Below are 16,258 nucleotides of genomic sequence, written 5' to 3'. Positions count from 1 at the left end.
AAAAAAAGCGATGCAGGTGAATTACAAGTGAGCTGACACAGAAATAATGAGGAAGCGTTGACGTCAGGGAAGCCGCGTGTGAGGGACACTGGCCTTTTATCAGAGATTAAAGCAGTTAATTCAAGCTGTTCGAAAGAGGAAATAAGCTTTTCCTCCCTGATGGCTGTGAGACTTTGCTCTATCTCATCAACACAAGCTGACAGCAGCTTCTTCACTGCTATTGATTTTCTCTCCTTCTCATTTTGGGGAAACATGCGTTACATGCCAGGTGGATATGCTTCGTTGGAGCTGGATTACCCCATCTCATAACAACGTCACTTAAATACAAAGGAAGAGGATGATTGACTTTAGGAATAGAGTTGATTTTAAAAAAAGAGCACTCCTTTTCTCCACTCAAACATAGTTTTTGACTTTAAAAGATGACCTCATTGACAAATATTCTCTAATAGCCATAATCCCAAGACCCTAACCAACGAAGAACACAAAAAGGAATCTGCAAATGGGCAGCTTTGGGAATTGCTAATATTTAGTTTGACTCCTTCCCCAAACACAGATAAATTGATCAAACAGCAACAAATAACCCCTTTGAAAGTTCGTTTGAGAAAACTGGTTTGTCTACACCAGCATATTATATGTGACCGAACTATGTTGTCAGCATGTGTGGGTGTGCAGACATATCACCCTCTTTAGGTGTCTTGGAAACTGGCCTCACAGTTATTCAACTGTCCTTATTAGAGAAAATGTGAATATGTTTATTAGCCAGTGTATGTAGAGAATGTATGTATGTGTGGACACTGTCGCTGCTGGGTCATTTTTCTTCAACAGACCTTTAATGAGGGACCGCGAGTGCCAGAATTCACTTGTAATGACTGCCGAGACCGGAGTGAAAATACTCTTCATGTATTTTTCATTTCATTGCTCCTACATTCTAAATAGTCTTTGGTTATTATTTGCTTTACAATTTCTAAAAAATACACAACCTTTGCGGAGGTACTCATTAGTTAGCTGCACCTGAAGCAGGTACAGGTAGAAGATATTTAGAAATTTCCAGCCTGCTGGAAACCAGAGTAAAACCCTCACAATGACTGAAGCAATTATGAGTATTTCTATACAGTGGAACTCTTGTATTTGTGTGGTTAGGGACCACAAATACAAATACAATAGCAAATGCTATTTGCATATCAGCATTTGCAAATAGCTGATATGTGTAAATACTTCAGATCATTTCTAAATGCTTATTTTAATAATTCACACACCAAACATACCTTAATATGCGCTAAGACGCTCAGTGGAATCCATCTTGGCAAGTTAATGTCAATGATCTTTCTTATCTCTGCTCTTGTTGGTACAGCCAATCAGTGCCACGGAAAAATAAATGGTGTTCCTGGATTGGCTGCTTTGCAAACGCCAAACAATAGCATGTCAAGAAGCATCGGTATCCCGGTCATTGATCCATGAAAAATCAACAAACAGACAAAGATTTTCAGCAAATATCTTGCCTTAGTGTTCCACAATAAAACCCACAACTAGATGAATCTGTGAACACTTAACCCCCGAATAGGAGGGGGTCGACGTTGTATCTGAATTGCACTTTTTGCACATGCTACGCACAGGAAGTTGTGTGTACGTATTCAGAACAATTCCTCCAATAAGGTTACGAAAACAGAAAAGTTAAAAAAAAAAAAGTTTGAGCGCAGCAGCCCCATGAATAGGTAAACGTGGTGCTTGGAAAAGTGAAAATGAGGGACAGAAAGAGGGACATGTTAATTACACAGTAGACCTCAGGCTGTCAGAATGAAGAAGCTGGTGTCACTAATCACAGAGCGGGGTGACACAGCATGACATCCCGCTATCTCCAATGTAGCACACATGCGTGCGCGCACAGTTGCATACGGTGATAAGCAACGCCGGCTCACTGTGACACTTTCTATATTTGTATTCTCATTATAATAATAATCATAAATCCTGCTTCTGGGCTGAACAATGATATGAGAGAGAACTGTTGCATGAAATGTTTCTTCTAGGTAATGAAAGCTATTTTTCCTGTTGTTTCCCCCCCACCCCACCCCCAACCTTTGAGCTCATGGGGGATTTGGATGCGTGAACGTACGCTGAGATGTGGATGGGGAGGCAGACTTTATTTTTACTCATCAGACAATGAGGATTTGTTGTTTTGCAGCACCTGCTTCACTCTCTCTTGCTGCAGATGAGTTCGGTTCGGACCCACAGAGCTGCACTGAATTGATGTTCGACTACAAAAGTCGAATGAACATTTTGAGCAGGCAGACGATGTGTTGGATTTGCAAAAGGGTGATTTTTTTTTTTTTTGATGAATGGCGACAGGTGTTGACGACTGTAGAATTGGTCAAGGTGAAACGCCTGTAATGCTCCTTTTGTTATTGGCTTCAATCTCCACGAATGTATACAAGAAATTTGGGAATTCGAAATAAACTCAAAAGATGCCTGGGTAGCAATATAAAAACACATTGCTCACACATCGTCTCAGCATCAGAAAAGTTTTCAAACCAATGTCTGTGATCAAAAAAAGAGCTATCTGTGAACCCATGTCACGCTGAAGGGAAGCTTGGAAATCACAATTTATCCTGTAACTTCAGCTGGTTTAATAAAGACTCAACTTATCTGTGTTTTTGATTCGGTACAAATATGAGAGAAATCCTGCTACGTTTGTGCTGAATTATCTTTTTATGAATGAATACTAGAGAAGACAATTTTGCTGGTGTAATTTTGACCGGATAAATTGTTCATGAGGAAAACAAGGCCGGGGTTCGATTGTCAAAAGGTGATCGCATGCTGGCCATGTAAGCATTATATTAAGAAGTATTCATACTCACATTGTGTCATGTTGCAATCACAAATATTGATGCACTCTATAGGAATCTTAAATAAAAGAACAACATGAAGCAGTTCCTAATTGTGAGGTGGAAGGAAAATGATCATTTAAATTTCTTTGAACAAATACATGCTGGAAAAGTGCTGAATGTATTCAGATTTCCTTAGTCAACACAGTTGAAAACACCTTTGTTGCCATGACGGTTATGTGTTGCATGTTTGCACTCCGACTTCAGAAGTGTTTCCTCCACTGCTGAACTGTGCTTAGCGCCGTCCAGCTTCCCTGTCTCTGCTGAAGAAAGTAACGTCCACAGTGCGATGCTGCCACTACACCGTGTCACCTGGGAGACGGTATGTTCAGTCACTTGCAGTGTCAGTTTTCTGTCACAAAGTGTTTTGCTTGTGGGCCAAAGCGGTTAAATCTTTCTCTTGACTCATCAGAGTGCCTACGTGCGATTTTGTCCTAATGATTAGTGTGAGAAATTCTGAACTTGGGCTGTTACTTTACAACCAAACCCTGATTTAAACTTCTCCTTCATGCTTTGTAGAGCTGTTTCTTCACTCATGTTCTCTAACAAACCTCTAAGGCACAGGTGTCAAACTCCAGTCCTGGAGGGCCTGCAACTATTAGATGTCCCTCTGCTGCACCACACCTGAATAGAATAATTAGGTCATTAAGGCTCTGGAGAACTGATCTACACAAGAAGGAGGTAATTAAGCCATTTCATTCCAGTGTTTTGTACCTGTGGCACATCTAAAAACTGCAGGACAGCGGCCCTTGAGGACTGGAGTTTGACACCCCTGCTCTAAGGCTTTCACATAACAGCTGTATATACACACCCTGAGAATCTGTTACACTAAGTTGAAATGTTTTCATTAACTAGGTGACCTCTAGAGGCAGCGAGTTGTTCTGGACTTTATTTATGTCCATTTGATTGAAAAAGGCAAAATATGCCAAATACATGCCAAATTACTGAATACTGCAAGTCTGTCTCTACTTGCAGCCCTGGAAACACTTAAGAGGCCACTTAAAATGATCAGTTTCTTCTGATTTTACTTCTTATAGATATATGTTTGAGTAAAATGAACATTGTTCTTTTATTCTATGAAGTACTGACAACATGTCTCTCAAATTCCAAGCAAAAATTGCAGAAAATGAAAAATGGTCAAACTAACAAAACAGACGCAGTGCTTTCAGACCTCAAATAATGCAAAGAAAACAAGTACGTATTTATTTAGAAACAACAACACTAATGTTTTAACTCAGGAAGAGTTCAGAAATCAACATTTGGTGGAATAACTATGAGGTTTTCAGTGGGGTTTAGTGCAGTGGTCTCGCAGGGTGTATTCACACCAGCCCTGTTTAGTCCACTTTAATCACACTCTAATTCGGTTGGAAGGCAGTGTGAATGCAAGCGGACTGGAGCCTGTTCCAAAAGCAGAAGCTAACTACAGCGCAGGACATTCTGGTCGGTATATATCCCCAGCTCTGCTTCGAGGGTTAAAGGAGATGTTGTGAATTATTTCCGGAGCTTTATATTCACAACTGAGATTCTAATTTGAAATGGTTTAAATTTATGTGGATCCTGCCAAAGTAAATGTTATTTTCTAGGACTTGAATGTGGAGCAACAAGTCAACAGAAACAAACTATCTAATTATCTGGCAGTTCATGTCAAGTCATTGATTCAAATAGTTTATTTTTGGATCACTGCTTGTAACATGGAAACTCAAATTTCATTTGCTCAAGCCTCACTCGGTATGTGTGATCACTTAGTAAGTAAACAACTAGACAAACATCCGTAGTTATTCCTTTATTCAGTTACAAAAGCATGATGACTTTGTTCCAGGACACTTTGGTTAGAAAAAATGTTTATTTCTCAAAAATCTGACCCATGATAGTTCTATTCTCTTATACATATATTTTAAACTATTTACCGAGTTATTCACCACTGTTTTAAATAAGCTCAGTGAAAACTTTTCAAAGTTTAAAAACAAAACAAAGCGAAAAAATAAAAATAACTAAAAAACCTCAAATAATTCCATGTCTGGTGAACAAACTGTAGATTCCAGTAGTAAAATACTGTAAAAATGACTAAAACAAACACAAAAAGAAATATCCACATCGTTACATTTAAAGCACTTAAAATACCGCCAGGAAGTGCCTTTTTGAAAACAGAAAAAAAAAAATCAAAATCAACCAGAAACCTGGATTTAAACATCATTAGCATCTACAGATTATTCAACAGCAGTGTGTGTGTGTGTGATTCTTTTTAAAATACTTTTCAAAGTGCCACTTTGCTAGTATCCCAACGCCTTTACAGTAAAAACAGAGTCTGTTTTTGATCATGTTTCACTTTTTTCTTCTTTTTTTTAGAAATCTTTTTTCATGGTTTATAAAACATATTGCCTCTTCTGAAGAGAGCTGTGCTGTGTACCGTTAACAACCTAAAAGACAGACGAAGGAGGAAAGAATAAAAGGTACTCGCACTGCTGTAAACTATGACGCTGACGTATGACTTCAGAGAGAACAAACATTTTTCACTAGTAAAAGAGAAAAATCCTTTTATATACAGAACACTAGGAGACATGTATGACTTGGGTAAACTCCGACTGCCTCGTTATCTAAACCAGAGTAAGTCATACATTAGATTTTGGTACCATGTTGTTTTCTTTTTTTTTTTTTTGTTCAGCAAAAACTGTGAAAATGAAACACACTCACTCACACACACTCAAGGAGCGCTGCCTTCATACAGGCGCCTGGCCTTTGAAATGAGAGGTCAATTCGAATGTGCGGTTCATAAACTAAGGCTCACCTGGGGTTTCCAGCAGCAGAAAAACTCCCATTCCAAGTAACCTTTCAGTCACCTCAGAGGAATAGAAATCACACATTTCTCACTTTTAAGCTCATAGATACCAAGTCTGAGTGATGATGGCGCAATTTAATCGATCTATTCCCCCCGCATTCGCTTCTTTAAGAATTTCCTCATACTTTTTTCATATCTAAATACAGAGCAGATAAATAAAGTTGCAGTAAGCTGAACAGAGACAAAAAGAACAAAAGATGAAGGATTTAAATGCAGAGATAAAGCTCGTATTATTCCTCCAGCTTTTGTGTAGAGTGTATTGTGCAGAGAAACTTATTTGCAGTCTTACTTTTTTGATAAAAGTAAACTTTTAAAGGATTTTGAAGTGAGCATCTATATTTATAAGCTATGAGTAGCGTCCTTGCTTAGAAGTCGGCTTCTACCCAAGCAGATGGCCAACCTAACTAACTAGCTAACTTCAACTTTTTGCATCACTCTATATCAGAACTGTAATAATTAAAATGTTAGCAAAAGTAGAAATTGTTGCTCTGTGGTCTTAAATAATCTTACATTGCCCAATATCTTATCCATGGTAGCACTGACTAAAATAATCTCATTTAAGATCCCCAAATATTTGTTTTTGGTCCAGGTTTGTACAAAAATATCACTTGCTTTTTCAAGTGGATTCTCCTCATTATTTATGAGCAGGAAGTAAACCCAATGAGGCATAAAAATGCTATGTTACATACAGAGATTTACCTGGGAGACCATGCTCGGGGCATCGTTGTAATTTATGAGCTTGTACTTCAGCAAATGTTAAGACACTCTTGCACCGTGAGAGGATGAATATGCGAAAATCCATCAAAACTTACCTAGAGACAAATGCAAAAAACACCCCCAAAAAAACCATTGCTGCTCTTTATATTTAAAGACATATTTATGAAAGCTGTATCCATGTCTGTTTTTTTTTATTTGACTGACAGTGATCTAAAGGGAAACGGCTCAACAACTGTCAGCGCATTTCAGATGAGATGCTGCCCCAAGAAAAGCTGTGATCACACCTTCTACTCTGCCCACTGCCAATAATAGAAGAAAAAAAAGTGCAGACATCTAAAAGGATCAGATCATTCAAGCACAGCTAGCAAAACATAATCCTCATTAATATCTGACTTTTTCTCGGGTGCTCAGTATGAGCAAATGAGAATATTATGAAAATGTTGCTTTTGTATTGAGCATTTGATGCAACAACAACAACAACAACAAATCTAAACCTTGAAACTATTTAAAAAGATTCAGTCCACACAAAGTGACCTAACTCAAGCGTTGGAAGTTGAATTTTGAATGAGGTTTTCGGGATCTGTAATCCGTACTCATAAAAACTAACAGAAACCCTTGAAATATGTCATTCTGCATGTAAACGCGTTGAACCGAATTTGTGAAGTGCAGCAATCTTGGCCTGATTTTGGACTGTGGGACGAAACTGTAAGGCCCAGAGAAAAACCAGGCGGTGATACGAACACAAAGTGGTCTGTACAGCTGAGAACAGAATGAGAGCATTTTAGTTTGGTACGACATGTATTGATAATTTAACACTGAGTGTATTAAACTAAACCAACAAGTGCAAAAATATATAACAAAGACTCAAGGTTCAAAGTATTGATTTTCCTATAACTTCCCCAGCCTCAGATGCCTTTGTTTACACTGCCATCCTCTAATGTAGATCCATGTTTCTTTTCTCCACACAGTGATTCCAAAATGCTTTACCTCTCCCCCCCATAGAAACACAGTCAGTCAGTCATTCAAACTGTGTCAGTTCCGCCTCTTTCCACCATTAGCTACCGACAGCAAGACAGATGAGGCCAACCTTCCTTTTATAGGCCACGCACAATCTGCAGGGGATATGCCCGTCTCAATAAACCGTGCATGCTGCCAATTTCATTAAAACTGCAGACAGCTGAAAATACACCGGGAGTGGCTGAACAATGAGGCCACAATAATACGAGGAAGATGTTCGCAGTCCGCTTTATACAGGATATGCTATGAATTTTACAATAGAATACAGTGTAAGGTCCCTCTGTGCCAGACGTAGCCGAACACTAATTTTTTTCTTCAAGATAGATGTCTCTGAATTTAACCATAAACCGCCCAAACAACGACCAAGAAGCAACAGGAGTGGAGTTTACAGTCCCTTGCGAAAGTATTCACCGCTCTTGGCATTTTTTTTGTGTGTTTTGTTACATTACAACCTGTATTTAAATGTTATGTTAATCTTAAAATATATTTTTTAAAATAAAAACCGATAATTAGCTTGTGCACATCTATTCACTCCTTTTACTATGAAGCCTCTAAAAGGTGCAACCAGTTCAGAAGTTACATTCGTGATGAATTTAAGTCTGACTGCCACCAACAGGCAAGGTGGGTGAAGTGTCTTGCCCAAGGACACAAAAACTGCGGCAATCAGAGCACAGATTCGGACCAGCAACCCACAGATTACAAGATGAACTCCTCCCACTGCCGCCACTTTAAGTTCAGCAAAAGGCATGTGGGAGACTCTCGGACTGTATAGAAGAAGGTGCGTTGGTCAGATGAGACCAAAATTAAACTTTTCAGTAACCAAGGAAACCACTATCTCTGGCACAAAATTAAGGTTCACCTCCCAACAGGACAGTGACCCAAAGCATACCACTAAAACAACAGTAGTCTTAAATGTTTTACACATTTAAGAGGAAATGTGTAAATGTATTGGAATGGCCTAGTCAAAGCCTCAACCTAAATCCAATTGAGAACTATCTAAGTTGAAGGAACCTTAAGCAAATTTGCCTTGAGGAATGGGCAAACATCCCAGTGGGAAGATGTTCAAAGTTGTAGGCATGGCATGTAAACAAAATGATGCATTCCTTAAAATAATCCATTTTAATTCCAGGTTGTGAGGTAGGAAAACACAAAAAATGTCAAGGAGGGGGGTGAATACTTTCGCCTGACTTTGCGTCTGTGTGTATTTGGGGCAAATGATCATACGGCAGCAAGACAAGGCAAGAGGAGTGAAATGAGGTGTAGCAGCAACGCTTGTTCATTGTAGCCAGGTCAACTGCCGAGTCCCTCAACAGTCATTCTTCACTGGGCCAGAACTCGGACCTTCTCCATCAAGGCTCTATGCCGTCACAACAGTGTAAACCATAACACTTTATCATAAAAACTGCTTAACGAAGCAATCTGCTCTTCAAAAATGGAGTGTTTGTGAAAAAGGGAGTGAACGGGAAGGGCAAATGTCCCCAAAAACAATATCGCAGCAGTCACAAGTGTTCGTCCCCTCCTGCGTCCGATCCGTGCTGAGACGCATCCCGCCGGCCGGTCGGAAAGCATCCGGCCGGCAGCGGAGGTGAGAGTATTGCACACGCAGACGAAGGTCAACAGCTCCATCAAAATGGCACAGCGCAGTCGTCACACTGAAGAATAAGTTGTTTTTTTTTTTATTCCACACAGATGAACACTGTAAAAAATGTCAAAATCACGCTCCGTTGACGGCTTTTTTTATTTTTTTTTATTGCAGCACATTTCTTTCTTTTTATTTTTAAACATCCATTTATTAAAAAAAAAGTGGAGTTGCTGTTCATAGTTTATTTGGGAGCGGTTTGGAGAGTGCATTTTGGCAGTAAGTTCAAGTCTTAATTATGATCATTTTTTTCTTCTTTTTTAAGTCGAGCACATTGACAGCCAGGAGAGTAGGTTGGTCTAAAACCAGACGGCCATGATTTTTAGTGCTCCCGTTATGCCCCACCCCCGACCCTGACGGTCCCGTAGATCCCAGCGGGACGAGATGGTGATCACATGCCGGAGGTTCCCAGTCCCATGCTGGCGGTGTGGCTCATACAGGGCAGCGTCTGAACCGTCTTGGGGAAGTCATGGGTGAGGATTCGTCCGTTCTCTCCTCCACTCCCGTTACCACTCATCCTGGTCAAGGTGGAGCAGCGCATGGCATCGTTGATGGACTGCTGCCGGAAACACACACGTTAGGTTGAACATTCTGACAGGATTTTAGACTTTAAAGGTTTGTATTAGATGTTGGCATGGGCCGGTTTCAGATATCAAGGTAAACAAAGGTTACAACGACATTAAAAGTCCCTACCCTCTTGTCTTCTGTCTGTCTTCTGCCTACAAATACATCCAGTGTAAATCAATGGAACAAAGGCTTAAATAACTCTACTGAAGTTATAAGTGATAAGATGATTGTTGCTTTTCTGATCATTTTGTACATTTTTGTTTAAACTCTTGTAGGAAACCGTGATATGACTACTGATACCGACCCATGCCGAACTCTCTCTTAACTAAACAGACAAAGCTAGATCAGTTGTTCAAGCTTGCAACACATAAATTATAAGCTACATTAATATGAGAATGCTATGCAAGGTTTTAGCCTTTACTACATCCATCCATTCAATTGACAGTGTCTTCTTCATGTTGCGATCTCAATGTGGTGCTTGCTTGTCATGGTAAAAGAAGGAAAAAAGAGTGATCTCATCCTACTTTTGTCTCTGTTTACTAGGATCTGAGGAATCTTTGCGGGTTATAATTCTCGGTGCAGGTCATTGTGCCTCACACGTCCTAATTTGTAAGAGGAGGAGCAGAGCAAAGTGTGGGCTGTAAGAGGGTTGCTGAGGCTTCGCTTATTGCTTTATTAGCTTCATTCTCCAATCCAGCGTAATAAGAGCCACAAGGCTCAAAAGCTGAACCTAATGATGGGTGAAGATTGCGCGCGCGTCCCTGTGTGTTTGTGTGCCCGCAGACGTGTGCTTCATTGTTGTTGTCCGCTATTCTGTACCTGATTAAATTGGGCAAAGCAAGTGTGATCTTGTGCAACCTGTAAGTGCTGCACGGGGATTGGAGAGTCATACAGCCTCTAATTGGAACGGTGTTGTTGTTCCCTTCAAGGCAAACGGCCAAGCAGGCGCCGCTGGACTAAAAGGCTTCTCGCCACCCTCATCAGCATACTGATCAGGTGCCTCTTGGTGGCCTGATTAAAATATAAGAGATTCATGTAGAAGATCCCCTCCTCGTCTCGGCTCTGCCATGTAGTTTTCTGTTTGCGTGAAGGGTATTTGAGGATGCCCTAAGGGGCTCCGACATTGGGCGAATAAGTCAAGCGTTTTGTTCCATGAAAATTGATCCATGAAGCAGGAGCGTCTAACAGCTAAACACCTCACATCTTCCAGAGAAGGAAATAAAACAAGCAGCAAGTCCTCAGTTTCACATCTCTGGACATTCAACAGTTTCAGTTTGACTTGTTTTTGGCGCAAGCAGTGATGGAAGACATGCGAGTCGCACCAGGACCACCTCATGGTATAAACATAGAAACGATGTTCACCACAATGGGCCCTGCGATTGCGAGACAGTCAGCAAAAAGAAGAAGAAGAAGTAGAAGAAGAAGAAAGAGCGAGGGAGAGAATTGCTCAGAGCGACAGAAGTGGATAGATGTACCACTGTGATTTAAATTGCCTTTATACCTGTGCTGCAAGGGAAATTGGTGAAAAGTGTGCCAAAGATTATTGTACTAGTTCAGTGATGCGATTTAACAAGTGCCCCGCTAGGAAAACTTTCTCAGTGAAGGAAAATAAAAAAGAATTTTTTAAAAATTGCATTTTCATTTATAGAACAACAGAGCATAAATGTGTTTAAAATATCTCATAGTGTTGAGCAAACATTTTAAAATATTTCAACGTAAACAAGCCAGACTGCAGAGGTAAAAAACAAATCACAAAAAGTCTGGTTTCTGTTGAGCAAAATAAGAAGAAATGACCTCTGACTTAGCTGTTTTACACATAACAAAATACTGTACGTATATGCATATTTATTGCCAAAGATATAAGTCCAAAAGAGTGTTGAGAGTGCCGTTTATATCTGATCAATAATACCGTGTAAAACTCATGAGTAATCTCTGATTTATTTATGAATTATTTACAATCTGTCAAAAAATATATATTTTTAGTTTTTTTTTTTTTCTAAATCATTATCTAAAGTTATCCTGGCTTTATAAAGTTCTTTTGTTGGGTTAGGTTGTCTTTGCTGACACTTTTAATCCAGTACCTGGCCATGTTTTTTTTTACATGTTTGTTTTATCAGTTACAAGTTCTGGACAAATTCAAATTCAGAAGTACTTTATTGATCCCAGAGGGAAATTAAAAATAGCTATAACTCATATTAATTCAAATTCTTCAGAGTTATTGTAGATAGTAATGACTGTTGACAGGAAAGATCTCCTGTAGCCGTCCGTATTGCAGCAAATCCGAGGAGGCCTCTGACTGAAAACACTGTTTTTGCAAGACAGTCTCATGAAGAGGATAGCCAGGGTTGTCCTTAATCTTCTTGATTTTATATATTATTCATATTCAGTATAAAAAGGAAAAAAATACAAGTGAAATATACTATAAAAGATTACAAAATAGCCAGGAACTTTAGACTTAAGGCATGAAGAAATGTGTTTGCACAACACTATTCACAACTTCTTTAAATGAACAGGTCTCTGCTGTGGTGATTTGCTCTTATTTTTGATATCTAACCCTCTGTTTAAGGCTTATTATCGATCTTTGAGTTATTCATATTAGTATATAATCAAGTTCTTGTGATGTTATCGCCTTGTGTGTCCACCTTTCATCACACCAAAATGAGCAGGTAACGTGAGAAACATGAATTTAAATGAGTTGGAACAACCCACACGCTAAAACCATGCGATTCCAATAGATTGCACCAAAAATGTTCTTTAAGATCCTGAAGAAAACAGGCATAAGGGCAATTTTGAAATCAAGTGATTATAAAAAAAAACAAAAAAAACACTGGAGTAGGTCAGTGACAAAGACTGAGCAAGGCAGCAGCAGAAGAGAGAGGTACAGGAGAGCGTTGGCACTGCGGTGGAAGCCGTGAGAGGCCCTACTGTGGTCACGTTTAGATGGGCAGGACGGGGTGGAGGCAGACGCATCATCATCATCATCATTATCATCATCATCATCATCATCATCATGGTTCGATCACAGCGTTTCCTACCCCATGGCTGTGCTCTGCCCTTATATCTTAACAGTGTTGTTGGCGTACAGGCCGTAGCTCTGCAGCTCTGTGTAGGGGGCGCTAGCACCACTTTCTAAGGCTGAGCAGTGAAAGGCCTGAGCGGCTGTGGCTGCAGCTGCTCGCGCGGTCGACACCTTCATTCGGCGCGACTCGGTCCGGGACTTGTAGCAGAACTCCACCAGTGCCACCAGCATGGCCAGGCCCAGGCCTCCAATCAGGATGTAGAAGACTCCTGCCACATTGCTGAGGCTCAGAGCACTTGTCTTGTCCTGGGGAAAGGAGGAGCAGGAAGAGGGGCCGGAGCCCGGAAGTGAGGAATAAAAGAAAAGTGGCAACAAAAGTGGAATACAACTTGACTTTACACTTATCCAACTGTAAGTTAGATAAGTATAAACACAAGGGAGCAAACTCTGACATAATACATGCTTACAATGCCTTGCAAATGTAGCCATCCCTTGAATTTTTGGGGGACATGCTGGACCAACACAAAGTAGTGCATAATACTTAAGTAGATCAAAAATGCGACTGGTTTATTAGTTTTTATTACAAGCAAGATTTGAATGTGTGATCATTCTTGTAAGCTCACACTGAATTGATACTGTGATGAACCACCTTCACTGCAATTACTTGGCCTTCTCTGACATTGACACCTTAAATGCTGCTTCTATGATGTTATGATGCAGTTAGTTTTCTCATTTAGTGCTTTACATGTAGGCCAATAAAAGTTTAGTTTTTGTCTTGCATGACATGTCGTGTGCTCTAGACATTTTTGGGAAACTGCTAAAGTCTTTTGGACTTGGATTGATTGGTTAGGGCTGAACAATATAGCTGAAAAACATATTATGACAAACACTTCATATCAGACAATATCGATATTTGTTTATCGCTTATTGACTGTTTTGTGTTTGTTTTGTTTTAAATATCTGAAACTGTCAAACTGTGGCCTGACATTTCCCGTTTTATCCATAGTTTTCACTCCACATCATTGTTTTTTTTAAATTATTTTTTAAACAGCTATGAGGCGCGGTGGCAAAATTTGAAACTGCTATTGCAAAAGTTACTCAACAGGTTGTTGCTAGGTAACCAAAGAGTGAGTTAGTTGTTGCCACAAAACCTTACTTAGCTGGCCGAGAGAGGCAGAGCAGCTAAAGCCTTTCCTCCACCTATATCTCCCAGAATACTGTGTGGTTCTGGATCTGAGTTCAGTGAATAATATTGGATATTGAATATTCTATCAGATCTAATCTATTGATATTGATCACGTGTGTATCGCAATATATATTGTTACCAATTTACTGTCCAGCCCTTATGATTGGGTAATGATTATTACCTAAACCTTCTTTAAGGTCCTTCAAGCCTATATTACTGACCGGTCTGTTTCTTAGTCTTCATGAAGTTTTTGTGCACCAGTGTCATCTAAGAAGCATCGGAGGATTTCACAGAACAGAAACATGGACTCTACTTACCAATTAGGTGATTTCTGAAGGCATCTGTGTTTTATTTAAGGATATAAGAATGAAGGTAATTTTCAAATCCATGTGTCGTTTACACTTACACACTATTTTGTGATGGGATGTCACATAGGATTGCAATAAAACTCATCGCAATTTGTGGTTGTAATGTGACATATTGTAAAAAAAACCCCCAAAAAACAACAAAAAACAAAAAAAAATAGGGGATATGACTACTTTCTCAAGGCACTGTAAACAAAAAAGACATAATCAGACCCACACACACACACGCACACACCATGGACTGAATAGGGAGGCACAGAGAAACAATTATAGCAGGATCAAACCCTGGTAGAGAAGCAATATCAATACAAACATGGCAGAGGCCTGTCTCACAATGTAGGTGCATATCCTATTTTTGTAGCCGTTTTCTGATCTTATAGAAAAAGCTAAAATTGAACTTGGTGACTAACAGGGCAGATGGAGTCTCTCTCCAGGCTTGCAGCTGAAAATACATCATTAGGCACCCTCTCAAAACAGTAGGCGGCAGAGAATCTTAGGGAAGCAAGAGAATGCTCCCTCACTGTTTGGCGCGTTGCACCATCTGCACCCATAAAAAAGTTTTTGCTGGAAATTATTTGCGGTCCAGCTAAGTTTTCCCTCACAAAAACAGCAAAACCGCCAGGTACATGCAAAAGTCGTGAATAAAATCTACTGCTGCCTGCTAATTGCGATGAAGGGTTTTCAGCGGCTGTTGACATCTGTACTGGCTAATGCATCCCATCACCGCGGGAACGGAGAGTACAAGGGGCGCAGATAACACCCGAGTAATAAATATGACGTATCCCATCTGAGTGGTACAGCGGAGCAGATTTTAATTAAAAATAAAAGGAAGGATATCATAAATCACCCAGCAAGGATTTATTCAACTTTAATTCTGGTCTTTTTTTTTGATATAGCTTATTTAGTCGCCCTTGTGAGTCCCCCGTATCTACATGAGCAGGAGCAAAACTTCTGGATCAGTTGGATGTATTGTTTAGTTTTACATAAACTTGCAAAGTTTATTTTGTAACAAAAAGAGCTGAGGAAGATTTAATTCCCATAGAGGCGTCAGCAGTCTTTGCCAGGTTAATATGATGCAGAGTCCAGTGTCTAATATTCTAGCTAAGTTGCCATCTCCCTTTGACTTTATGAGACCTAAATCTATCCTGAGAAGTAGCGTGTATTGTACTGCTAAATATTTGCAGTTTCATGCTTAACATTAAATGTAGATTGTGCTATTGAAAGTGCCTGAATATTTGTTGTATCTTGGGGTCATAGAGTTTCCATTTAAGCTATTTATTTTACAGATTTTTGCAGACATTTTCACCAAGGGTGCCAATGATAGTGGCCAGAGACAATGTGAGACAGGCCTCAAGTACCAAATAAAGACGATAAGACTAGCTGTGTGTTTTTATTACTAAAAATGAAAGTTTTTGTAACACCTATATGTATGATAAATACTTGGCCACATCACCAGATTATCTCATCCTAAAAATTGTTTAGGAAACTTAATACAAAGGTAATTTGTACTACTAAGTATTCAAATGCATGCTTTAATGTTATTTTAAACCATCTCAAATTTTTGGTTCAATGTTTTTTTTTATTTTTATTTTTTATCACTCATGGTAACACCTATAAATACACACATGTACATTATTTGAGGCTGGAATCATGTATTCCATGAATCTCTGTCCTTTATTTGTGAAATTTTCTTAAGTGCAGTACAATTTAAAGAACAAAAAAAAATCAGTTTCATGTCTACATAGCTTGTGTATTTTCCCTTTTTTTAATATTTGGTCACAATTTGTGTAACTGAAAGTCTCTCCTTCTAGGCAAATTTACTTTCATCAGGCAGCCGAAAACTAAAAGCTTCCTCAAACTCTTTAGAATACTGATTCTGAGAAACATTTAAGAAGTGACGTGTGCGTAAAAGCTTTTCCATTAACAGCAAGAACAATTAAAAGCAACTAAAGAAGAATAAAAGCAACTAATGAAAAGCTTTTACTTGTCTTTGGGTAAATAACTGCTTTTCCCATAACTGGATGGAAACTAGA

General features: G+C 39.3%; 1 protein-coding gene across 6 annotated transcripts in view; it reads right to left on the bottom strand.

Annotated features, from left to right (window-relative positions):
• Positions 1–4,647: 4,647 nt before the first annotated feature.
• The window catches only part of gria1a (glutamate receptor, ionotropic, AMPA 1a), a 94,871-nt gene continuing 83,260 nt past the window's right edge, over positions 4,648–16,258 (bottom strand). For 2 of the 6 annotated variants that reach the window (XM_032554498.1, XM_032554497.1), the window contains exons 15-16: positions 12,846–12,980; positions 4,648–9,647 (exon numbers count right to left, since the gene is read on the bottom strand). In XM_032554498.1, coding sequence (XP_032410389.1) covers positions 9,480–9,647; positions 12,846–12,980 — 303 coding nt within the window. In that variant the 3' untranslated portion in view covers positions 4,648–9,479. Of the gene's footprint in view, positions 9,648–12,690; positions 12,981–16,258 lie in introns of all 6 variants that reach the window. The other 4 variants (XM_032554503.1, XM_032554500.1, XM_032554499.1 and 1 more) reach the window with 3 other exon arrangements.

The sequence above is a fragment of the Xiphophorus hellerii genome, chromosome 23, assembly GCF_003331165.1.
Source record: "Xiphophorus hellerii strain 12219 chromosome 23, Xiphophorus_hellerii-4.1, whole genome shotgun sequence".
Lineage (NCBI taxonomy): Eukaryota > Metazoa > Chordata > Actinopteri > Cyprinodontiformes > Poeciliidae > Xiphophorus > Xiphophorus hellerii.
This window is presented reverse-complemented; position numbering and strand designations above follow the sequence as displayed.